The sequence below is a fragment of the Fulvia fulva genome, chromosome 11 (genome assembly GCF_020509005.1).
Source record: "Fulvia fulva chromosome 11, complete sequence".
In the NCBI taxonomy this organism is placed as follows: Eukaryota; Fungi; Ascomycota; class Dothideomycetes; order Mycosphaerellales; family Mycosphaerellaceae; genus Fulvia; species Fulvia fulva.
The window spans coordinates 271,468-296,385 of record NC_063022.1 but is presented as its reverse complement, the minus strand read 5'-3'; the positions used below and the strand labels follow the sequence as shown (position 1 = coordinate 296,385).

General features: G+C 54.0%; 8 protein-coding genes across 8 annotated transcripts; 2 read left to right on the top strand and 6 right to left on the bottom strand.

The window, feature by feature from the left end:
- Positions 1–57: 57 nt before the first annotated feature.
- On the bottom strand, positions 58–659 carry CLAFUR5_12619 (uncharacterized protein; the record flags this gene model as incomplete). Its single annotated transcript, XM_047911767.1, has 4 exons — positions 58–104; positions 146–284; positions 357–602; positions 657–659. The coding sequence occupies 4 exons, from the start codon at positions 657–659 to the stop codon at positions 58–60; spliced, it is 435 nt and encodes a 144-aa protein (XP_047767673.1).
- Positions 660–4,880: 4,221 nt separating this feature from the next.
- Positions 4,881–7,796, top strand: CLAFUR5_12618 (uncharacterized protein; the record flags this gene model as incomplete). The annotated part of the gene is made up of 1 exon (XM_047911766.1): positions 4,881–7,796. One exon carries the CDS (start codon positions 4,881–4,883, stop codon positions 7,794–7,796), a length of 2,916 nt encoding a protein of 971 aa, XP_047767658.1.
- A 2,229-nt stretch (positions 7,797–10,025) lies between these two features.
- On the bottom strand, positions 10,026–10,943 carry CLAFUR5_12617 (uncharacterized protein; the record flags this gene model as incomplete). Its single annotated transcript, XM_047911765.1, has 3 exons — positions 10,026–10,404; positions 10,461–10,788; positions 10,841–10,943. 3 exons carry the CDS (start codon positions 10,941–10,943, stop codon positions 10,026–10,028), a joined length of 810 nt encoding a protein of 269 aa, XP_047767654.1.
- Positions 10,944–12,676: 1,733 nt separating this feature from the next.
- On the bottom strand, positions 12,677–13,122 carry CLAFUR5_20094 (uncharacterized protein; the record flags this gene model as incomplete). Its single annotated transcript, XM_059462936.1, has 2 exons — positions 12,677–12,947; positions 13,004–13,122. 2 exons carry the CDS (start codon positions 13,120–13,122, stop codon positions 12,677–12,679), a joined length of 390 nt encoding a protein of 129 aa, XP_059319144.1.
- Positions 13,123–14,241: 1,119 nt separating this feature from the next.
- CLAFUR5_12616 (Cytochrome P450 monooxygenase lnaC) lies at positions 14,242–15,943 on the bottom strand (the record flags this gene model as incomplete). Its single annotated transcript, XM_047911764.1, has 2 exons — positions 14,242–14,408; positions 14,461–15,943. The coding sequence occupies 2 exons, from the start codon at positions 15,941–15,943 to the stop codon at positions 14,242–14,244; spliced, it is 1,650 nt and encodes a 549-aa protein (XP_047767653.1).
- A 635-nt stretch (positions 15,944–16,578) lies between these two features.
- Positions 16,579–23,277, bottom strand: CLAFUR5_12615 (DNA polymerase epsilon catalytic subunit A; the record flags this gene model as incomplete). Its single annotated transcript, XM_047911763.1, has 1 exon — positions 16,579–23,277. One exon carries the CDS (start codon positions 23,275–23,277, stop codon positions 16,579–16,581), a length of 6,699 nt encoding a protein of 2,232 aa, XP_047768139.1.
- Positions 23,278–23,567: 290 nt separating this feature from the next.
- CLAFUR5_12614 (uncharacterized protein) lies at positions 23,568–24,242 on the top strand (the record flags this gene model as incomplete). Its single annotated transcript, XM_047911762.1, has 1 exon — positions 23,568–24,242. The coding sequence occupies one exon, from the start codon at positions 23,568–23,570 to the stop codon at positions 24,240–24,242; it is 675 nt and encodes a 224-aa protein (XP_047767652.1).
- A 317-nt stretch (positions 24,243–24,559) lies between these two features.
- Positions 24,560–24,905, bottom strand: CLAFUR5_12613 (uncharacterized protein; the record flags this gene model as incomplete). The annotated part of the gene is made up of 3 exons (XM_047911761.1): positions 24,560–24,562; positions 24,626–24,675; positions 24,728–24,905. The coding sequence occupies 3 exons, from the start codon at positions 24,903–24,905 to the stop codon at positions 24,560–24,562; spliced, it is 231 nt and encodes a 76-aa protein (XP_047767672.1).
- Between the last annotated feature and the right edge of the window lie 13 nt (positions 24,906–24,918).

Below are 24,918 nucleotides of genomic sequence, written 5' to 3'. Positions count from 1 at the left end.
ACGATAGAGTATATACAGGCCAAAAGAACCCCGGCCGCGCGCCATGCTACGATCTCATCATCGCAGCCTTGATGGTCGAAAGACATCATCAGCCGCACCGCACTCTCCACAGTCCAGTAGCAGTGCCAGCACGACGCGCTCCTACTTCCCTCTTCTCCTCCCTCTCCCTCATCCTCATCCTCATCCTCATCCTCATCCTCATCCTCCTCCATCTTCCACTGCGCGCTCCCGTAGAGCCTCATCCCCAGCTCGAAGATCTTGTCGGCGTCATTTTTATGGCCGCCCTACAATAACACAAATTAGCATCCATCCCATATCGCCGGTGCTCGGCGCGGTAGTTCTGGGTCATAACTCACCTCCATCAACGCCCTCCACGCGTCCATCAAATACTTCTTTCCCTGCCCACACAGTGCCTCCTTCACTGCATCATCCGAGGAAGCGACGGCGACACCCACCCCGCCTGCGTACTGCGCCCACGCGGCGGCGCCGAACATGCCCGCAGCGAGGCTATAGACCTGCTGGTTGGACTGGTCGTCGTCGCCGTCGCGGTAGGCCTCGCAGGCGAGGAGGAGGAAGCTCTTGGCGCGGGTTTGGGCGGAAGACTGTAGAGTGGGTCAGCTTGAAGTGGTCGGCTTGCGCGGAAATGCGCGACTTACCATGGTGATGCTAGAAGCGGGCGGTTGATATTGGTGGAGTGTTGGTGCTGTGGTGTTGGTGGTTGATTTGGAGGATTTGATGTGGTTGTGGTGCTGTCGGAGTTGTGGAAGCGGTAGAGGAGGAATTCAGTGTGGGTTTTTATATGGTGTTCGTGCGAGTATTTTCTGATTGTCGCGGTGTTCTTGTGCAATGAATGCGGCGTGGGAAGTACCGGGACAGGAAGCTGGAGTTCAGTTTTCGTTTTTCTACCTGTAGGCCCCTCGCAATCGTCTCGGGAGGGTATATACTGTCTGCTGAGTAGTCTGTACTGTTTATAGTGTATCGCAGAGGCTCATCGTCTGCTGCCTCATCGTGTTGCGACGTCGTCTGCTGTCAAAGTCGTCAAGCCGCCAAGCTTGATGTTCGAGGACATGGCAGTGCTGCGTCCTAGACATTGGCCCTTCAGCACATCGTTCATCGCAATCAAGCGAGCTCCACGAGACGATGCAGCGACAGAGACAAGAGAGATGTCGGCTGTCGTCGAGGAAGGAAGAATGCTGTGTGGGACAGCCTTCTGCGACATCCCGACACGAAGCCAAAAATGGTACGCTAGGATGGAGCTTGTCATGAAGCCTGTCTCCACCTCCACTCTCTCTCGACCTCAGCGATACCGTCTTCTGCGACGCATCGACAGGAGATCCTGCCAACGATGCCCACGACACGCTCTCGATGGTTCGAAGGCTGTGCGACGAAGGCCGATCGAGCAGGCTGAGGACACAGGCGAGCAAAGCACAACCACGATCCGACGTCCGAGAACGACAGCAGCAGCGACATCGAGCCGAACGCGATGAACAACGCCGAAGAGATGATATGCGCACTGCAAGAACGGCGGCGTAGGCTGCGATGGGCAAGGGGTTAGCTCTATGAGACCAAGGGATATGCGCTCGTCGCAAGATTTTCGACAAGCCGAGACATGGCTCCCGCGGCCATTATCGCCAGCGAGCGCATAAATGCTCTCCAGCTTCCGTCGTGCCAGAGGACAACGCGAGCATGACTCCTTTCGAAAGACAGAGCCGCTTGAGCAAGCATGAGGGCTACAGTACAGCCGAAGGTTGCTGTACGTTATGCGCAAGAGCCGCGGTAGCAAGAGATGGAATCATGGGCAGCCCGATCGTCAAGAACCGCCCAAAGGCTCTGGAGACTCTGCTCGACAGCTATAGTCGGCAAGGGCTGCATAATATTCTCAGTCCCAGCCAGGAAAGGGTACTGATGGCGGTCAGTCGACAACGAGACACCACCGGGCATCCTGCAGACTGGAGTTCGCACACAGCAGGACCATGTCAGGCAAGGGTCGAGCTTCGCGCCGGAATCAGGCGGTCGCCGATGACAATATCTCGACCTTTGGGCCTCACGGTCCCCGGGACTTTGACTCTTGGGCTCTTCTTCCCAAGGCTATTGTGGATGTGGTCGTCGCTGTGTTGGTCGGACATACCGTGACATTTTCGCCGTGCCACGAACAGAAAGCTTCTCACCTATGATACCGCAACATAGCATATCGTTGTGGAATCCGACATGGTACTCAAGACAGGCCTTTCCATCAAAGTCCTTGTCCGCATCTGGCAAGACCAATGTCGTAATTCATTCTGTCCCAGACGAGAGCCTGCTTCGTGACGCCAGACTTCCTGGTATCGTCAATTCTGGAGAATATTGGAGAGAGTCAGTCCGGATATATGGTCGACGACCGCATTCTGTGGTGGCTGTCTTGCCTCTGCATCGGATCAGAAGTTGCCTAAAGATGGAGCGTCGATCATGCTTGTCGGCATGCCAGTCATCGTAGCACGGCCCTGTCGGCAGAGCAATGATGTCGCCCATCCTGGACATGGAGCTTTGGGCAATCTGGTGATCTACTGAGCCTGCTGTCGCATGAACCTCACCCTCTGCGAAGTATTTTTGGAGGAGGATGTTCTTCGATTGATCCAAGGTCCTGGGATTGAAGGATGCCGTTGACTGGGTTGGATAAGATTGTGCACGCGGCCCTTGGAAGCAGGCTTACCCCTTTGATTCCTTTCCCGGAATCGTTGGTGGCCACTCAAGACCCAATGCAAGACTCAAACAACCAGCATCTGCTCGTCAGCCACCGGGTTTCCAGCTGGACTAGCATATCGACTCCTGGGCCCGAGCACGGGACTATGATATTGACAGGTTGGCCGCCCGACCTCGAAGCATACCAGAGCTGGCTACGGCATGGGTCGGATGTCCTGGCATTATACTTGTGCTTCCGTCTCTTGCTGCTCCGATAGTTGCCATCAGCTGTAGGTCGCTGTCGGCGCCGAATTGTGGATGATCACACTAGATCGTCCGCAAAGCCCTCGACACTATCCTCAGTCGTGCTTCGATGGAGTTCCGGTCAATGGAGCTTGCCACCGCGGTGTCTCGTTCGAGGGGATGATCGCAGCGGCACACTTCCAGTACCTCGTGTTATCTCTGTCCGATACTTGACCTCGCTGCGATTGAGCCTGGCAGTGCGTCCTTGCTGGTCTCTGCGATCCGTCGGACGAGCGCGAGCTCTCTGAGCCTGATGCTCCACAAAGCTGTGAGAGCGTCCTCAGCCAAGATATCAAGGAACCGCGAATTGTTTGTCATGTCTTGGGACGACAATTTGCCACCTACTGTGGTATCCAGCAAACTCATGCATCCTATTCGTGGCAGCTCGTTGTCCACCTCTTCCCATGGACGCGCCGTGCAGCTCCCAGCCTCGGTGGGTCGTGTCATCTGCTTAAAGCATTGCCTTGCTCTTGATGGACAGGGAGCATGGACTGTCGGTTGTCGCGCCCTCGGTATCGTCGCTGCTGTCGTTCATCGTTCGACTCGGCGCTTGCTGCTATGGTGCGTGCTGGGCTAGGTGTATGAAGGTGGCTCTTTCGTCGCTCTTCGTTACTCGCGGTGGGCTCTGATCGTGCCGGGCAGTGATGCTGGGCTCGGCAGAATCACGGACAGCCTGCCTTAGTGCAAGTTATGATATGGATGGCGCTCTGCTTCGCGTCAGTCGTAACACACACACACCAAGAATGTGGTCTTTCCACCGGAAAGACAAGATAGTCTTTCAACACTGCTGCAGAGCCGACTACTGGATCTGGCGATCGCAGGGGGCCAACGGGCAGTTGTGCCCCGGTTGCAAACTCCCCATTGACGTGAAGGAGAACCGGAGAACGTTCTGGGACAGGTTCAAGATCTGGAAACGATTCTGAGGTACGATGAGCCACACCCCAGCCCTGCGGTGCCTTAATGCTACGGTCTACTATTACACGACGCTTGTGCCTCCTATGCTCAGTGTCCATTGACTGTGCTGCGCGGAGTGCTGATGGGATGGTATAGCAGAGACAGAACTGCCGGCGCCTCCTCCTCGTAAGCCAAGCCCGAAACACGCACCTGCCCGAGCACGAAGATTTCCTCCTTCCTTCCTTCCCTCCCAGCTCACCACGCAACTACAGCACCACCCATCACAAGCAAGACGACGGCGATAGCACGAGCAAGGTACGCGCACCTTCCCTATCCACATGCAAAGCTGCCTGAGGGTCGCAAGCTGTCCACATCTCACCTCAACGGTCGCGAGGGCTGGCTACTTAAGCGAGCTCTGCTTCCAAAACAACTTCTTCCTCCATATTCCACTCCCACACACTACAACCACCTCCACTCACCACAACACGCTCTGACAACTACCACACAGTCACACAACCTCCCTCAAGCATCAGTATCAGCCGCAGGCTGCTCACAAGGTACGTACTGACCGCCATATCCCTCCTGCACTTTCCGCCAGCACCTTCCGCCATCATCACATACCACCAAACGGCGGCACTTGCACCTTTCTTCACACGCACATGCACCTGGACCCTCCTCATCATCATCACCATCACTTTGAGCTCTTCCGCCGCAATTGCACGAGCTCGCTCCTGCCATCACTGCTTCGCGGGTGGGTCAGAGCTTCACAGCTGCCTACTTAAGCCTTCCTTCCTCCCTCCTTCTTCCTCATCCACACATCACACATCCACCTTCCACCTTCACCTCCACCACCACCAACAAGCATCACCATCACCTTCCATCACCACTCATCCATCACACACAGCGGTATCACACCACCACCAGCACTTCCGCCTTCGTATCTGACCCGCCAGAGCATCGACTGACATTGAACCTCACAGACACCCACCTCCACCACATCACCACCTCTTCGCCGATCAGCTACAATGGCCGGCGCACAAAAGGACCGAGTTCAAAAGGAGCGTCGTGCTGCTGCCCCGTCTAGCAGCGGCTCCAGCACTTCGACATCACGCACCTCCGGCGGTGCACCCTCCAAGTCTGCCCGTTCCGAGGTCTCTCGTGCAGGTACCTCACGTACCGACCGCACCTCGCGTTCCAATGCCGGCGGCTACGATGGCAATACCGACCCATCTGGTCCGCCCATGCGTAACCCATCTACGGCCAAGCCCATTATCGACCCCAAGAACTTCGACTTGAGCATGGCTGGCTGGGCCACCGTGCGCTCGAACGACGTCTCATCCTCCATGCCTTCTCGCCAGGCCGCCTCGAAGATGGGCCAAGCTATCAAGATCGGTCTCAACACCTACCATGTCTCTCAGTTCCCTAACATCAAGGTCTATCAGTACGACGTCATGATCGGCAGCGGCGTTGAGAAGCGTGGGCTCATCCGCAAGGTCTGGAACTCCAAGCAAGTCCAAGCCGCTGTCGGCGATGCTTGCATCTTCGATGGCAACAAGCTCGCATGGACCGCCAAGAAGATCGACCGTGAGGTTCGTCTGACTATTGACATGAACGTCGAGAACGAGCGCAAGAATCCGAAGAAGGAGGATACCGTCCGTGTCTCAATCCGCCTTACCAACGAGGTCGCCTTCCAGACCTTGATGGCCCATCTCCAGGGCAAGGCTGCCTTCGACAACTCCTGCTTGGAGACCATCGCCTTCGCCGACCACCTTCTGCGCGAGTCACCATCTCGAAAGTACACGGCCATCAAGCGCTCCTTCTTTGCCAAGGGCCAGAAGCGCTTCGACCTTGGCGGCGGTGTTGAAGCTTTCAAGGGTGTCTTCGCCTCACTTCGCATCGTCCACCCTGGCCGTCTCTCCGTCAACCTCGATGTGGCGAACGGCACCTTCTGGACATCTCAGCCACTCCACAAGGCTGCTGTTCTCGTCTGTGGCGCCCGTAACGATGGTGATCTGGTCACCACTTTGCAGCGTGGTGGTGAGCGTGGCCGCGCTGGCCAAGAGCTCAAGCGCCTTCGCAAGGTCCACGTTGTCGCCAAGCATCGTGGCAAGGACACCATCGACGACTACTGCATCGAGCGTTTCATCTTCGCGGACGCCAAGACACACAAGGTCCAGGTCACTGATCCCTCAGGCAACGAAGTCGAGATGACGTTGTACGAGTTCTTCGCCAAGAAGTACAACATTCGTCTTCAGTTCCCAGGTCTACCACTTGTCAAGGCCACCAAGGGCAAGAACATCGTGCTGCCTATGGAGGTCCTTCAGATCAAGGAGAATCAGCGCTACAACTTCAAGATGGACGAGCGCCAGACTTCGAACATGATCAAGTTTGCCGTCACCGCGCCACCAGAGCGCTACACTCACATTGAGCACGGTCTCGAGATGCTGGATTGGGCCAATGATCCCATCCTCGAGAAGTATGGAATGAAGATCGAGAACAAGAAGACTGTTGTCGATGCCCGCCTTCTCTCCGCGCCAACCGTCAAGTTCGGTGTCGGCGATGCCAAGCCAGGCACTTCCGGTCGCTGGGATCTCAAGGGCAAGAAGTTCTTGCAGCCAAACACGGCTCCTCTCAAGTCATGGGCCGTTTGCGTCGTTCCTGGCCGTCGTGGTGGCAAGCCAGACAAGACCGCGGTCGAGAACTTTATCAAGGCGTTCATCAACAGCTACCAGGCTCACGGCGGTCGCGTCGAGAACAAGAACCCGGCCATGTCACTTGCCTCCAGTGACGATGTTGGCGCCTGGGTCACCGCAGCCTGGAACGCCGCCGGCAACCAGAGCAATTCTCGCCCGCAGATCCTGGTCTTCATCCTTCCAGACAAGGACTCGCAGACCTACGGCCGCATCAAGCGCTCCTGCGAATGCCGTTACGGTGTCGTCTCTCAGTGCGTCCAGTATGCCCATGCGCAGAAGTGCCAGCCGCAGTACATCAGCAACGTGCTGATGAAGGTCAACGCCAAGCTCGGCGGCGCTACCTGCAAGGCTGTTGGTCAGAAGACCGCGAATGGCCACTTTACCGTCCCCACCATGGTCATTGGCGCTGATGTCTCGCACGCCGCCCCAGGTGCTCAGACTCCCTCCATGGCTGCCATGACCGTCTCCATCGACAAGCTCGGCACTCGCTACGCTGCTCTTTGCCAAACCAACGGCTACCGCGTCGAGATGATCGCTACCGAGACCATCAACAAGGATCTCAAGCCTATGGTCCAGCACTGGGTTCAGAATGTCGGTGGTGGCAAAGTTCCTCAGGTGATTGTCTACCTTCGTGACGGCGTTTCCGAGGGCCAGTACGCCCACGTCCTCAACCAGGAGGTCACTGACATGAAGAACATGCTAATCGCTGCAGACCAGTCGGCGAAGAACACCAAGTTTATCGTCCTGGTTGGCGGTAAGCGTCACCATGTCCGCTTCTTCCCAGAGAAGGGTGACCGCAACGGCAACGCCCACCCAGGCACTCTCGTCGAGACCGGTGTGACCACGCCATTCGAGAACGACTTCTACTTGCAGTCGCACGCCGCTATCAAGGGTACCGCTCGTCCGGTCCACTACCACGTTCTCCTTAACGAGCCCAACATGTCCAATGACCAGCTCATTACCATGCTGTACGAGCAGTCGTACCAGTATGCCCGTGCCAGCACCCCAATCTCGCAGCACCCGGCTATCTACTACGCCCACCTGGCTTCCAACCGTGCTGTCCCACATGACCCCAAGTGGAGCGGCTCCAGCGACGGCGTCCCATCTGGCACCACTCAGCAGGTCTCCGGCTCTCAGGGCCAGTCTGCCGGCAAGACCGGCTCATCTTCTGGCGTCCCACAGGACTTCGAGAAGCTCATGGCCATGCCCAACCAGGGCAGCATCAACACCTCGATGTGGTACATCTAAGGAGTGAAGTTGGCGAAAGAGTAGCATAGAACTTCTCAGCAAGGCGAAGAACAGGCAGCGACAGAGCTGCAGGAGAGTGTAAGATGAGAGAGAGAAAAGTTTGCTTGGATCGAGATTGAAAAGGATGGTCCTGTTTCTTGTACAAGTAAGCGCAGAAAATTGAACAGATGCCCAAAGCGGCACACCAAAATCGTCTTTCTTCCGTGTTTTCATTCGTGACTGCTGCCCCGGCGATGTGATGCCCTTCACGCCGACTGACTCGGAACATGCGCAAGGCAGTATGCTTCGGTACGCCTGCCAGCACACGGCACCGAGACGATCTTCGAGCAATGCTGACAACTCGAAAGACAGGCCAGTGCGATGTTAAGCGACGATGACTTTGGCTCCTCACTTGCTGCACTTCAGCCTCCGCCACCTGATACGACTGCGAACACCTCTCACAGGAGAAGGCACTGGGTAGCTCCTTGCTCGGTCGTGATGGCAAGATGCCGCAAACGGCAGAGGACTTTCGGCTTCACTATGAGTGCGACAAGCTGGAAGAGTCCACACCACACCGGTGATAAGGACAATGGTAAAGGTCGCTGATGACTCGAAGCCCAGGCGACCTGATGAGCGGCATTGATGAGCAAGGGCGGTTTGACATTGAAGAGCTGGGATTCGGGTACGCGGGATACGGGGACAAAGGCAGGATGACACAGTGGTGAGGGAGGAGAGGACGGGATCTGCTGGCGGCAATGGATACGGATGGATATGGTGCTCAGTGATGAAGCTCAGAGTACTACGTGAAGAGGAGCAGTATGCGGTGGACGTTGCAGATGCGACGGGACAACACGGCCAAGAGAAGGGAACAACGATGCTACAAATACACCCTGCGATGGAGTAAGGAGATGGGCCGAGGAGACGACAGAGGTGCTGAGAACAGAGGAGGGTGATCAACGCTGTTGGCGATAGACACTGATCGACCAAGTATCTCAGGGCGCTGAACCAGGCCGGCAAGACTGGAGACAGGAGACGAGTGATCATGGTGATGAGCGTAAACTGAGCATACTGCATGCCGGCCTCACACCAGGGACGCGCGGCTTAAAGGCACATCGACGTCTCAAGCATGCAGCTTGTCGGCCCCACTTCTGGAGAATCGTATTAGAGTGTGACGACTACTTCAAGCTGGACCGTCCCCCGAAATCAAGACATGATGGCCTGAAGATCAGTATTATTCCTAAGAAGATGTTCCAGCCCGTTCGGTCCACAAAAGATGCCAGCGAGGAGGACGAAGGGCTCAGGAGCATCAGCAATTTGGAGATGATCAGAAAGAGAGAATACGGTACAGCCAGCTTCACCTGAGCTGAGTAGTCTCTCTCTCTCTCTCTCTGCGCTCCTCAAAAGCGTGGGGAAAGGGCCTTTCCTACCTGAGCGAAAGTGGCATGGGACTAGCTGATGCTCGCAGGTATTCAAGAGGAGATCTGACAGGGTGAGGAAGACGACTTTAGAGAAGCGAAGGACTGGGCACTCGAACGAGCGACACGACAGCTGGTACACTGACCAGTAGTGTCCTTCGCTTGCGGTTCTTGGACCATCGGAGAGCGCTGGTGCAAGGGTGAAAGGAAGTACAGATGACACGTCATGGGAGCTAGTGGTAAATATGATTCAGGTCCGTGAACCAGAGCATGTCTGAGCGGTTCGCGAGGTCTTCTAGCAAGACAGAAGGCGAGCCCTGCTCCGAACAGTCTCCAAGCCTTTACCCACCATCAACAACATTCACCGATCACAATACGAAAGGGAACAGTCTTCAAGCGTCATAAGTCCTGCCATCAGCAGCAGCAGCATCTTTCATTCTCATCATCAAACCGCTTTACATACATTCTTTCTTCCCAAGCATCCATCATGCTGTCGTTGCCCATAAGCCCGAAGTATACAAGAAGCTTTCTTCTTCCCCAAACGCCAAAAACTCCCTTCATGATGCCGCTAACGAATGCCAGACAGGGGAGCTACTGCTTCAGCAGCTCTGGTATCTCTCAAGCCTCTATCCAGTGTTTCGATGTTCATGTCCATATCCATGTCTGTGGCGATCTTTCGCCGATGCCTCGTCGCTCGTCCGCCGTGCTGTGCGGTGACTCGTCTCGTTGACGGCCGAGCACTTGGAGTGGCGATGCGTGTGTTGTGTCGTTCAGACGTATCCTCGTTCTCTCATTCTTGCTCCGTCATTATCCAAACATCTCTCTGTGCACCTCATCACTCATCCGTCAACTTGTCCAACAGGTGTATACTCAAAATCATAACCAACAGTCCCACCGTCACAATGATGAGTAAACTGAACCCAAACCAACCCAATACCATCGCGCTGGTGCCGACACCACTCTTGACATTCCCGTTTCCGAAATCTTGCGCTATTTGCGCTGCTGCGACGGAGGCGGTGTGTTGCCATAGCACGCTGACGAGGACGAAGATGGAGGCGATGAAGATCAGGGCGAGGGCGACTTGTGAGACGGGTCGGGAGGGGAAGGGCTTGATGTCGATGTCGGAGCCGGTGCGGGCGTCGTGTTCTTCGTGCCAGCCGGGGAAGGTGGCGAGGAGGAGGAAGGTTACGAAGGCGAGGACTATGGCGACGATGCTGTGTAATGTGTCAGTTGAGGTTCGGATGGAAGTATGAGTCGGGGAACTGCTCACATGAGGTATGGGAACACCACACTGTTCTTGAAGGTGTTGGCGACCCAGATCAAGTTCAGTGGATCTTGATCGATGCTGATCTGTTCGGCGAGAAGTGTCGCGTTGTTCGAGCAGAGGTAACTTCCTCCGTCGGGTTGTACGCAGAGGCCGAAGTATCCTACTCGGACCTCAAGATCTGCTCGCCCGACGATGTTGCCGAGTGCTGCTGCGACGCCTGGGTTGACTTGTGTTGGGTCGTAGGTCGGTGTGTATTGTTCGTAGTAGAAGGATATGAGGAAGATGTCCGGTATCGTGGGTGAAGACGACGAACATCCTGCGAGGAGTAGTGCTGGGAGAATGTCAGTGACGAGTCGTCAGATCGCGATGTGGACATCTCTTACAGAGTAATACAATTGCCAAAGCAATCAATATCATGAGAACATGATGATATCCGAGAAAGGGTATCAGCCTTTGGATACCGACGGCAAAGCGTACATTCGGCATGGTAGAGACGGTCTACCGGCTGTCTGGTCGAGAGTGGGTGTTGAGGAATGCTCCAGCGGCCCAGAGGCCGGGAGTCGGGAGGGTTGTGGAATGCTCAGTCGTAAGAAGCCGTCGCGAACAATGCTATTGTATGCTCTGTCAAACCAAGCTGTCGGGCGTAGTAGTAGTGATGTTCTCGAACGAGCGACTTGGGAGATTGTCTGGAATGGGAAGGCTCGGGGTCGGTAGATTGGAGGTTTGGGTCGGGTCGAAGCTGCAGAGGAATGCAAGATTCCTATTTGGTCAACGAGTGTCTTGCGGTGGAGGTACTCGTGTGTAGAGGAGAGGGAGGAGGAGTAGCTTAGCTCGCGAAATGGTAGGAGGTTCCCCTTGCTGGCTGCACACAATGCTCTGTCGCTGAAATCATGGAGGCTCGAGGTGGCTGAAGACCATGTCTAGCTGCAGCGGAGTGCCAGCCTCCGCAGTTCTGGCCGTTGCTATTTGCATTCGGCCCTAGCAACCAAGCCGAGATCTGATGACATCACAGCGTGGGGGGAGAGCCCCTGTCAGGTACCAAACTTTAATTCGCGGAACCAGATCTTGTTGCTACAATATGCGTGCCACGTTGCAGACATGTCTATCCATGCGGTGCTGACGTGGCTCATCGAGCATCTGTTTTGCTATGCTAATCTAGTGCTTCTACACTTCAAAGGACAGCCGGACCTTCTCACAGAGCGTTCGCCTCTGCATGTGCAGAAGAGGACACCACTTTTCAAACATGATATGGAGATTGAGGGCCCTCATAGCACTTTCCGGGGCACTCGAGTACGCAGCATTCGGCTCCAATCGAACCCGGCTCGAAATATGATATCCCGTGACAACGCAGCGCGACAGGGCGGGCACGACTCGCTGTTCACCGCAATACAATCCAGAAAGCATTCTTCGTGGTAAAAGTGCGCGCAAGGCAGCGAAACGATCTTTTGCTTTGCGACGAAATCATCGAGGCATATCGCACACACATCGTCGACGACTCGCTGCTCCTGCGCTTGCACGAACCATTCAAAGGGCCTCCGTTGCAGTGGATCTGACGAATCTATCCATCTTTTGATATCGACCGCAGTTACCTCCGTGGCAGGCACCACCGTGAGCGTGTCTCGCACACCGATCGTAACTCGGACGCTCGGAACTGGATTCAATGGACGCACCGGTGCTTCTGGTCGTGCCTATAGGGCGGACTGTACCTGAAGACATTCATCAAAGCTCTTCGTAGTCAAGCGGTGCAGCCTGCGACCATTGCTGGTATAGCCAAGCTCATCACGAAACCGGGTCAGCGCTGGGTCCCTGTGGTCAACGAGCTGCGTTGACCCCCGGGCGAATGAGCTGGTGTTGTTCCAGATCTGGAAGGCCTTACAGATAAGCGCGCGTGTATAATGCAGCCCGTGACAGTCTGGACAATACATTGAGCCTCTGGAAAGCAGCAAGTCGACCAAATAACGTGAGGTATCCGGGAAGTCAGCGCAAAAGTTCGGCCATCTCTCCCAGAAGTAATGATGATTATTCATCAACCCATCGCAACAGGAAGCTCCTCGATAGGGTCTACCACCACGCCAAGGCGACCCACCGATCAGAGCATTTCGTATCGCACCTACGCTTGGTTGGAAGTGCAGAGACCCAGGATGCCTCATCCAGCTTTCTAGCGAGACGGCGTACATCGGTGCGCTCGTAATACCTTGATTGACCACTCCATTCACCGCTCACTGGAAGGTGTTAACGACTGCATGTGGATCGTGGTCGTTAAGGTCTAATGCGTCCAGAGTCTGTTGTAAGGCATGTACTTCCCTGTCGCTGTACATATGCCTCCACTTGATGAGCTTCGTACGCCGCAGTGGTCCTTCGCCGCTTTGTGCACTGCCAGTCTCGACGACGACCAGGACCACTGGTTGTCTAAGATGGTATTGTGACTCATAGCGGACAACAACTAGATTACCTGGCCGAAGAGACTCAAGGTCCGGCGCGACATGGTAGGTATGATATGCCATAAATGGTGTTGTCGCCATGTTGAGCTGATCTGTGGGCTAAAGCGTGATTTGTGGCGTGATGTGCTTGCGAAGATAGTGTTGGAAGAAATCAAGAGTATGCCAAACTGGACGCAAAGAAATGGACTTTTTATGGGTTGGGACATCATGTCCTCAGCTGACATTATCAGATAGTCGATTACCAGCTTTATCCAAGTAAGTCAGCTTCGCAGGAAACAGCCAGAGTCTTGGAGCCAACCGAATGATATCTATCGAAGAAACTGATCGCATTTGAGAGCCCAGCGCGCGCTGGCTCCAGTACCGAGCTGTGAGCAACCTCGTGGGTGGTCAGGAGCGCTCTGGTGTTTCCAGCCTGATTCTGAGTCAAACCAGACATAGGACGAAAAAGGTACATATACTTATGTACGAGTCGCAATCCATCTAACGCAACATATCGGCGAGCAACGCAGCACAATACGAAAATCGACGAAATGGACAACCAAGAGGACGGCATCGTGCGGGATCTCAGGGGCATCGGCACGCCTTGGCTGCTTTACGATGCGTCCACCTCAGATATCAACAGCAATACTGAGAGCCAAGCAGAGCCGGACTCGCAACCTAACGGCAATCCAGGAAGAAGCAGCGATCCGACGCCTACGAGCGCTCAGTCTACTGACTCAAGGGAACAAGACTGCCAACGAAACCGATCATGAAGACCCTCCCGAGTACAAGCCTCCCAATCTGACGTTCAGCATGGGTGGGTCTCGCCAGATACCATCGTCGATCCTACTACGGGCTTACTCGTATCGACCTCGTCTTCTTCTCTTCCAGATGCAGAGCAGATTGGCCCATCACAGCGCAAACCCCATCAAGGGCACGTCGGAGACCGCGACCGACTCACCCCAATGCTGAAGGGAGCATGTCCGATGTGTCTCAGCGATTTTGAAGCAGATCAAACACAGACGATCGTACATATTCCTTGCGAACACTTCTATCATGAGAGGTGTGTGATGCGGAGTGTCTATGGGGGCAATGATTGGTGCCTGACATATCACGCGATGCTCCCGGATACAGTCCTTGATCAAGCAGGGGCTGAGTATAGTCGGCATCGATACAGTCGTGTACTAATGATGTAGCGGCCTACATATTCTGATCAAGCACTTGGGAACGGCCGGAACGGTGAGCGAGCAGATCTCACTGTCTCGGAAAGATCGGGAGTGGTGACGCTACGGATTGAGAGGACTCTCACGAATATTATTCCATGAAATGGAGATGTTGTACTGAAGAAGCGCTGCAGCACAACATCATGGCGCAGTTGTCCGCTGCCTTACTTTCACCGCAGTCTTCTCATCCGGCACAACAGATTCACCGAACTCCACAAACTTTGGTCTTTCGGGGAAAGGTTCAAGCTCATAATTAGCCAGCAAATATCCGAGAATGAGCTTCATCAAATGCACAGCGTAGAAGCGTCCTATACCAGTCAGCGCAACGAACCAAGCCAGCACGACATGTGACAGACTTACCAGGACAAGCATGCTTCCCCAGCCCAAACGGTAAGAACTCCTCATTAATCTGCACCGCAATCCTCTGCTTCTCCTCCAAACTCCCACCCTCCTGCGCCGCAATCGCCGCTCGATAATGCCTCAAGGGATCATACTCATCCGCCGGCTCGCCAAAAATATTCCCATTCTTCTCCACATCGCGCTGCATCCGGGTGATGATTGTGGCGACTTGCGTGCCTTGCGGCAGGTACGTGCCATCCGGCGTCTCGAGGCCTCCCGGCTTGACGACTTCGCGGATGAGGCCCTGGCCGCCCATTGGGGCCCAGCGCAGCGTCTCGCGGATGACGGAGTCGAGTTTGACCATGTTGCGGATTTTTGTGGCGTCGGAGGAGAGGGTGGGCATGATTTGGCGGGCTTCTGAGGAGAGCTCGGCGAGGAGGGATGGGGCGTTTTTGTAGGAGAGGAGGTTGAAGAGGATTAGGCCGGACATGATGGAGGTGGTTGATGTTGCGAAGACGTTGAAGAGGACCATCTTGCCGGCAATGTTTGCGGGTTCCAGTTCTCTTGGGTCTTCCTTTTGCGTGGCAGCGTCGATGATCCACTGCATCATGTCGTTTGGCTTCTCCTTGCCTTCTTTCGCCTGCAACATCTCCAGTCTCCTCTCGATGCCTGGCTTGACGTATCTCTTCGCCATCCAATACAAGATCTGACTCGGCGCACTCACCACCGGCATGAGCCAGGGCTGCAACGCCACCGGAACAAAAAACCTCATGAAGAGAGTCGTACTCCCAAACACCGCAAGCCATCGATCAACAGCTTTATGATACCCTTCATCCCGACAAAGCGGAACTCCAACGAAAATGCGATTCACAGCATCGAAAGCAATCTTCTTGATCAGCACTTGCATCTTCACCTCCTTCCACTCCCGATCTCCCTCCTCTGCGACCCCACGCTTCCTCATCTCGTCCTCCCAACACCTCCCCACCTCTTCCTCAAGTTCCTGACTCACATTCACGACCTGCCTCGTCAAATCTCTCCTAACAACCCCAAAGTCCCTAACACTCTCCTTACTCGGCCCATGAGCCATCCAATCGAGCCCCAGCATCACGTCCATAACCCGCGTAGCGCTGATAGAACTCTCCGGCTGACGCGCTACCCAGCCGGTACAAGAGGGCGGCAGAAGCACGAGGTTAAAGTTCATCCAGGGCATCACGAAGGGTCTGTTGTGTTTGGTGTGGTGGGTGTAGCCTTCTTCGAAGTGGCCATTTGAGGTGGAGAGTTCGGAGAGGCAGGCGCGGAGTTTGGGGAAGAGCCAGCGGGACTTGAGGCCGACCCAGGGGATTTTCGGCGGGATGTTGGAGGGGCGGAGGCGGATGGTTTGGAGAATCAGGAGGTAGAGGAAGAGGGTTGTGATGAAGGTGGTGAGGGCGAGGAGGGCGAGGCCGGGGTAGTAGGACCAGTGCCAGATGGTGGCCAAGGATGGGAGGAGGGTGGTCCAGTCCATGATGGTGATGTCGTTGTCGTTTGTCAAAATGCCTCTTCGGCTTCTTTTCGATTATCTTGGATCGCAGCCTTCCAGGTGTACTCTGCTGTTTGTTGATCGTGCCAAGCTATGTAGCAGGCGAGTGGTGTTGCTTCAAGGTCGCTCGTGCCGGCGCATCACCTCCACTTCTTGTATCCTTGGACATTGACTTATCAGTCGTACATGCCACGAGCTCATTGAGCATGACTCTGTTGACCATAATTACCGGCAGCCGCCTTGAACGCGTGGTGTTACAGAAGGAAGAAGGCGGTGCGAATACGTAGCCAATCAAAACGTGCCGATCTGTTCCACTAAGGGATTGAACGAGGAGGTCGCATTCGCGACAAACTACTGTCAAGAGATGTGCGATGAAGAATACGTTTCAGTATGGGCGTTCTTTATTGTGACTCACATGCTTCGTATGCCATGTATCGTCTTCGCTTTTGCACATCAGAAATCCAAACAGCGCCGTAGACATGGTACCCGAAAACACCAGAACGCCTTGCCAAATCCCAAATCCAAACTTCACCTCACCACGCAAACTCCAGAACACCTCGCCTTATCAAAGAATGCCTCATGTGAAGGTCTCATCATTCCATCATCCCCTCCACGATCTCTCAAAGACTCTCCCTAAACCCCTCCACAACGCCCTCCAGCATCCTCAACCCATAAAACCTCGCAACACCCTCCAGCACTTTAAGCTGCTTCACCAACTCCTCCTTCTTCACAGTCCCGACCCACTCCCCAGCACATCCACAATGATCCATAAATTCATTGATCCTAATCTTTCCACACTTCCGACACTTCAAGTCCTGCGTCATCCACAACACCGCCATCTTCTGCACATCTCCAATCAACCTCTCTTCAATATCGAGAGGCTGGAAGACAGCACCGCAGCCAGGATTATCGCACTTGGCGACGAGGGTAGGTTGTTGGCTGTCGGCAGGGACGAGATCCTGGTCGCGGCAGAGGTCGATGTCTTTCGGGACGCAGCAGTCGGGACATGAGATTTGTTTTAGGGACAAGCTGCTGCTGGGGTTTATGAATGAACCGTCAGAGGAGAACTCGCGTATGTCGAAGAGGTGGAGGAGTTCTTTGCGGAGGAGACGAGCTTCGAGTGTGATTGTCTTGTCGAGTGATAGGACTTGCATGATGGATTTCACAAGTTCGAGGACCGGGTTTTGTAGGTTCAAGTGTGACCCTGGCAGGGTTGGGAATGTCCAGTCGGGAAGGAGTTCCTCGATCATGGCTTCCGTTCGCTGGCGGCGGAGGAGTTGCAGGATTTTCTTCTGGAGGGGTTTAGCAAAGACCTTGGAGAGGACGTTGCCGGGTGTGGTTTGGTCTTCTTTCTCGGAGTTGAAGATGGAGGCGTGAATTGGGAGTTGCGTGGCTCGTGGTGTGCCATTGATCAAGCCATCGGGACGTTTGCGTTGGTGCATGAGCTCAATGTATTCCACGATCCAGGAGTTGAACTCTGGCTGGAGGATTGGGGGGAGGAATGTTGCCATTTGCCAGTGCATGATCATCTTGAGCTGCTGATTCTCTGCCTCGACGACTTCTGTGCAGCCTTTGCCGCCATAATTGAACTCGTCGTACCAGGCAAGGTAGTCCCAATACTCCGTGATGGCAAGGTCTAGGAAGTGGAAGGCTGGCTTCGTGCTGATCGTCTTCAGGATGTACTGACTATACGCGAACGCGTTTCCAACTTCCGCCTTCGAGGTTTGTAACAGCAGGCGACCAGCATTAGCAAAGACGACATGTGAGCCGACACGCCGAAACTCTGACATGAGCTGTTGGAAAGCTTTGCGGGACATCACCTGCACGTAGTAATGCAAATTGCGGTCGTACAGGTGAGATCGTGGACTCTCGACCCACCGCACAAGATGTTGAACAAGAGTGTCAGCCATGGAGCTGCCACCATTGCAGGCTTCCTGCCACCAACCGCGGACCATCTCCCGCAGGGCACCGATGCCGGCAGCAGCGAAAGCATTCTCTGACTGAATAGTCTGCGTAGTTTCATCCAGTGCATCTTCTTGCGCGCCCGCACCAGATATGCCCATTGGATCTGACCCTTCTGCTTCGTTAAGCACGGCGGCGGAGAGTATAGTGTTGATCGCGAGGTTCTTTACGCTCAAGTCGATGCAGACTGATGAGTACGTGCCTGGATTGTTCACGGCAGGCATGTCCACAACTTCCATCGACCCAAGAATGTCATCCTTCTCGTGTCCAGCGTGGTCCGGCCGTGCATCTTGTGACCACCATAGAACAACTTTCTCCTTCTGCAACCGTCGGGCGTACGCGATGTCGATTAAGAATCGTGGATCATCCATTTCCAGGTTGCAGAGTGGAACATTGCCGTACCTTGAGAATTCCAGCAGATACGTCACCCACGAGCCCAAGTCCAAGTAGTGGCTGACAAGTCGCTTCGCCACGAAAGACTGCCATCCGAGAGGAGGCAGGTGCTTGTCTGACTCTTCTGCACGAAGTTTGAGCGTAGGGACCGTCTGCAAGATTGGCAGATCATGCACCAGCATTTGTGCTCCATGCGATTGCAGTACCAGCATGATTGGCTGCGACTCTTCCTTCTGAATCTTCTTGACAGCGTCGTTGAGCTCCTGCAAAGCTCGTCGCTGCGTAGTGACCTGTACTGACTTGAAGTGCAGTGAATCCTGGTAGTCAATCACAGTTTGCCACGGTTGACCTCCAGTCTCCTCAAGCTTGCGATTTAGCAAATCTTCGTATATGCGGTCAATGTTGGGCATGCCTTGCTCGCTCCGCGCTCTGTTCAGCACCACTATCTTTGCTTCGGCCTTGGTTGAAGAAAAGAGCGCGTATATTTGTCGGTCACCAGCACTGATGTGGTACAGTGCAAGGAAGCTGAAGGGTGAAGTGTTCATATATGGCTTCTTGGGAGCCACAGTCCGAAGGGCCGACAAATCGAACCCCTGCTCGAGACCTTTGCCCAGTACACCACGTTGGCTCTCATCGAAGGTGCAGACACAGCCCAGATCCAGCATTGCTCGAACATCGAGAGGTACCTGCTTCTCGTATACACCCTCAACACTTGAATGGTTGAAGAGCATCGACAGCTTCTCTTGCTCTTTGACATAGATCTGCTCGCTCATCGTGAGCTTGAACAAGTGTTTCGAAGGATGGCCATTTGGCAATGTGTGGTTCACGATCTTTTCTGCATTCACACCATCGACAGAAACATCGGGCAAGTCGTCTTCCTTTAGGTTCAGGAAGACCTGTCGCGGCACAACCACTATCAGTTGGTGGACTTTCTTGTCAATGAGCACAAACGCTCTGACTTCACCAGGTGTCTCTGTCTCTCGAAGTTGTAGGATCTGCCAGTCGGTCGTGTAAAGAAGCTCGGCTTGATTCCTGAAGAACGACCCGATGGCATCTGCAGCGTCCTGTCGCTTCTCACCAAAAAGTTGTCGTCGTCGGGCGCGAGCAGCCTTTTGGATCTTCCACTTCTTCTTCTGGTACTTCAGCCAGCCTGTGTAGTCTTCTGTGATCGAAGGCATCACCGCAGGCAGAGCATCGTAAGGGTTGACAGTAGCTGGCTTGTCATCGATGGCCTTTCGCTTCTGCGAGCTCACGATCTTGGCAGCAGTGGCAGGCTTCAGCTTGGACATGGGTGTTGCTCCAAAATCCTCCATATCACCACCACCTGCTCTTGGCATGATGTTAGGGTCGCGCTCAGCTAGCGGCTGCTTCTGGAAGATGTCTGTGAGCTTCGACTGCTGGAAGCGATCATCCTTCATCCTGATCCTCCGTGCAAGCCAGTCAGGGTGTGCAACCCGAGGCACCGGATTGCTGACCTTCTGAAGTGCGGCTGGGATAGTGATCAACTTCTGAATGACGGAGCTGAGACGCTCAAGGTAGTAGTCCCAATCGATGATCGAGCGAGGGTCCATATCTCCCGGATCTTCTCGCAACCACTTTCGCAGATAGAAACGCTTGACGGGCTCGTCTGCGCTGAGAAGTGCTACTGGGATGGCCCTTTCCGTCACGGGAGCATTCTTTGGCCTCGATGAGATGATGTACTTGCAGTTCAGACCCTTATCTTTGACCATCTGCTCGCCCAAGAACTCTGCAAGACGCTTTGCAGTTGTGATAGCAGTTGACTTCTGAGCACCATACTCTTCGAGCGTTTTAGTCATGCTCTTGTTCTCGCAAATGAGATCGATCAGCTCTTCATCGGCGAGTGTACTGCCACGATTGTGTAGCACATCCAGCCACTTGTTGGCGACCTTGGCGACCGACCCGTACGTCTCTGCAAGTGTCGTGCCCTCCAAGAAGAACTTGAAGATCTGTTGCTGGAAGATCTTGATCAGCTTCAGCTCTCCTCTTCGCTTGACTTCGAAACCCTTGAGCTCTGCCAGCGATCCATCATGATTAAAGACAGCATATCGCTTCTTCAAATTTTTGTCTTCTTCTTTCGAAGTAGGCAGAATCATAGCTCTGTAAGGTCCGTCGACCTCGAAGAAGATCGTGTTGTCGCTGTGGGTTTCGTAATTGAAGTTAGTCGGATCTGTCAAAGTCTGGTATTGATGGTTGGTGAACTTTCCATGGACCAGGTGGTTCAGCATGACACAAGGATACGAGATGGTCATCTTCTTGCCGTTGTTGAGATTGAAGTTGAAGTTCTCGGGAAAGGTCGCGGGCAGAATGCACCAGATACCGTCCGTGTCGAGTTCCAGGGGCCGTCCAATACGGTCGACCAGCTGTCGAGCCAACTGAATGATCTTAGCCCCTGTCAAGCAAGTCACTCCAGCCATCTCCATGGAGTACCATCGTGATCCTTTTCGCATGACATAACCGTAGAAGGAGTTCAGAATGACCTTGTGAGCCAGCTGTAAAGAGTCGAAAAGCACAATCATCTTCTTCGCTTCCTCAATCTCGTTTGAAGCCGCGCCAGCCTTTTCTAGATCGGAAGTCTTGCCTTTCCAGACCTTCTGCTTGCCCTTGAAGTCGTAACGACGATCACGGAAATCCTTGACAGTGTCGACGTAAAAGGGATTTTCGCGCTGACAGATGATGGCCTCGCGCTCAATGGTCTTCGTGTCGTGAATCTTGTGGTAAATCTTCTTGCTGTAGTCTGTCAATCGCTTCCGCACCATACCAGTCTGTTCGTCGAGACTCAGATCTTGGAACGCCCTCGCTAGACCATTCGGGTACTTTGCGGGGAATTTCTCATTTTCCAAAGCATGCCGGATCATGTTGTACTCGTCTCGTTTCGCTGGCAAGAACTCTCCTCGCCACGACCAGGGCATCCTGCGATCGCAAGTCTTGCCAGGCCTGTTGAAGTCACACGCTGCGCAGACTGACTCGTCAATCATGCTGTCAGGTTGTAGTCGATTCGTCGTCATGATGTTCGGGTACATAGAGGCGACGTCCAGATGATAGATTAGCGGCTTCTCACTTCGATTGGGCTGTGCTTTGATCTGCATGAGCCGATCCGCAATCTGTGCCTTCACCTCATCATAATTGTCGACGTCTTCCAGCTTCTTCTTCTCTTCGACCTCGATACAGAATTTCAACGCTGCGTCCAGATCTCGGAGAAGCTCATCAATGGCTCCAGTGTCGATGGCGAAGTTGTTGGGGATGTCACTTCTGAAAACTCCAGCTTCGATCGACTCTACGTGACCACCAACGTAGGTCTCTGAGTCCAGCAGGTGCCCTTCCCAAAATGACTCTCGTGCTTGGACGTGCTTGTTAGGAAGCACGATCTCTTTCTGGTATGCTTGCACCATGAGCAACATCTCACATAGCGTACCAGTACCCTTTCGTAGCACATCATCCGGTCCCAGAGGGATGATAGTGCACAGCGAGAAGATGAAGGGATGCACGTACTTCATGTACAAGTAGTAGGTCGCCACAGCATCGGACACAGAGTACTCTGCCAGCGTCTGAGGTCGTTCCTGAGCGTATGGTGTCATCAACTCTGGATCCAACTCGTCCGGATCGTAGCCAAGTTTCGCAACGGTTACCGCTTTTAGGCCACGACTTCCTTGGGGTAAATAAGAATCTCGACTGACCCAAGCAAAGGCGTCCATGTGTGCGCAGTGTGTCGACTGGTAGATGTCTTCGCTATTTTTCCGGAACCCAATCTCCTGGTACATATCAATGCCATGTATGCTTGCTCGTGCTTCCACAAAAGGCCAATCGAAGAAGTCTCCATTGTATGTCACCATGACAGTCGGTCTCGCCTCCTTGATCATGCTGAAGAATCGTTCTATCACGGCTTCCTCGTTTGGCTCGTTGAAGATCATGAAAGGCCCCTGGAACTCTGGTTTGGGTGTGTAGTCGAAGTCCTGAATGTCCTCGGACACGATCTCGCGATTCGTGATAAGGAAACCTTGCCCATCAATCATGTACGAAATCATCATGATCTGATCTATCGCAGCGTCGGGGAACTTCAAGGGTAGTTTTGTTGTCTCAATGTCGTATGCCATGACAACAGGATCTGCACGCGTCATGCGTTCTTCAAGGCATGTCAACTTGATGTTGCCATGCTTCGCTTCCACCGAGTACCACTTTCCTATCCGAATGTCCAAGTCGATGGCGACTCGTACGTGGTAGGGCACATCGTACTCCCGTATGTCGACGATAAAGTCGCTGGCATCTGTAATGGTCGTTTGTCGGTTGTCCAGCATTTCATGATCGTCAAACAAGTCAAATCCAGCATTGGCGCTCGCGACCTCCGCATATGTGTCCATGGCTGTTGTCTTTGACTTATTCTTCTCTGCAATTGGCGACAAGTCTCTCCGCACTGCCAACAAGTCATTGACGTTGGCGAATGCTAGTTTGAGGAACGTTCGCCGATAGCCAAGCAAATGGTTCGGCATCTTGAGATCCTCCTTCTCGACTCGTTCCACGCTTCTTACGAGACCTTCGTAGCCTCTTCGTATCCATTCCTCCACTTCTGGCTCTTTGCCCTTCTTGACTGCAATCAAGAAGTATGGCTGGTATTCCACACTCGCTTTAAAGGATTCTCCCTCGTCTCCAATGAAGTAAAAGGCCACAGCTGCTCGTCCTCCAGGCACTTTCGAGTCCTCGATGGCTGTACTGTGCATATTACATAGCCATCCTACGCGCTTCTTGCCTGCCTCGAACCGCTCGAATCCTTGCTTCTCGTCGATCTTGTTGGCGAGTCGTGTCGCCTCTATTCGCTCTTGCTGTGAAGTTGCCTCGGACGATCGCAAGTCACTCGACTTGACTGCTTGTGGTTTTCGCATTCTATCGCTAAGTTGTCCGGGTTTGTTCGCCCCAAAACGCGAACGGCCTTCCTTCCTGCGGACTGGCATTGTGAAGTATTGCGGCCCTCTTGGCCCGGTTGTGTATGTTTATTGGTGTGTCATGAGGTCGTGAGGTCGTACAGAAGGCACATGCAATGCTGAACAGAGAAGTGAAAGTGCAGTGTCAGTGTCGTCGTTGTTGAAGTCGAAGTTGTCGAATCTAAACACGAACAGCTCGCGAAGGACTCCGTGGACGCGATCAGACGCGACTTTGACTTTTCTGACTCAGCGTTGCACTTTCCCTCGCCAACATCGACATGCCCCGCATTCACCTCAACAACAACAACAACAACAGCAGCATGGACAGCACAAGGTCATGTCGGGAAGACACCGTCATTAAGGGCACCTCACCGGCTGCTGGCGACAGTGTACAGCAGATGAGTCCGCTGCTCGAGTTGCCTGCCGAGCTGAGAAACACCATCTACGCCATGACCATGCCTACTGATGCAGTGATCAATTATCACACCGGCGCCGATGCTACATATCCAAGGCAGCCACGGCTACTACAAGTCTGCCGGCAGATCAGATCTGAAGCAGGCTCTCTCTACTACCGAGGAAACACCCACAAGTTCCACATACCGGATCTGGACGCAGCACAGTACATACACTGGTCTCAGTGTTCGCCGCAACACAAGAAAGCAAACATCCACCTTCACATGTCATTCGCGATCCCGTTTGTTCTGGCTGGCAAATACTTCCCCGGGGGTCTAGCCGCGAAAGACGATCCCGAGCGACTTTGGCCCAAATTGCGGTCATGGCTACAGCATTACCATGCATGTGAATGCCTCGGCGTAGCGCGACCTGTTGATGGAACGGAGTACAGCCTGAAGGTCGCGAACACGGTGTCCGAGATGTTCGAAATGGTCCACAAGCTAGGACATGATCATGGCTTATATTGGCCTCAGATTGAGGCTGTGCTTGAGAACGTGCAGGGCGCTCTAGCATCTGCCAACGTGGTATGGCAGTTACGATAATCACTGCACCTGTTGCGGGATATCATGGCAAGCATCATCTGAGTATTCTAAAGCTGGGTATCTGTCAATGGATCGATACGTGGGCGTGGACTTGGGAATTCTGGTAAGCGGCTGAGCAAGAGGAAGATGGGTGGCGGCCACAAGGCAAGGTCTGTCGTATGTACATGGCTCCCTGCTACGACCATGACTACCATGCAGAATACTCACGCTTTCCTTGTAAGTTCAGACATCTCACTCTCGTGTAGGGACATATCGAGACCACTCCTTCCTATCTAGCTGTTCCGTTTGATATCCAGCAGAAGGCAACCGCGGCGGCATTACTGCATCCACAGTCAGCCATACCACTCCCTCTCACATCACTCGAACGCTTCACCTCGTCTTACCTTTTGTGAGGGCACTCCACTCTCCTCTGCTGGTTCTGCTTGCTTGCCTTCTGAAGCCACGTCAGCATGAGCGCTTTTGGGTGGTCAAGAAAACGATCCTACCTCCAGCGTGACTAGCACTCTGCTCGCCAGACTTCTGATTGGTACCTGCCGAGCCTTCTTTCTTGTCGCTCAGGATGACAAAGTCACCGCTATCAGTCTTCTCTGCATTGGGGTCCTCGTGCGGCTTCTTGTTCTCCTGAGCGGCAATGTGCTCGGGGGCTTGGTTGGCGCCTGGCATTTTGAGAAAACTT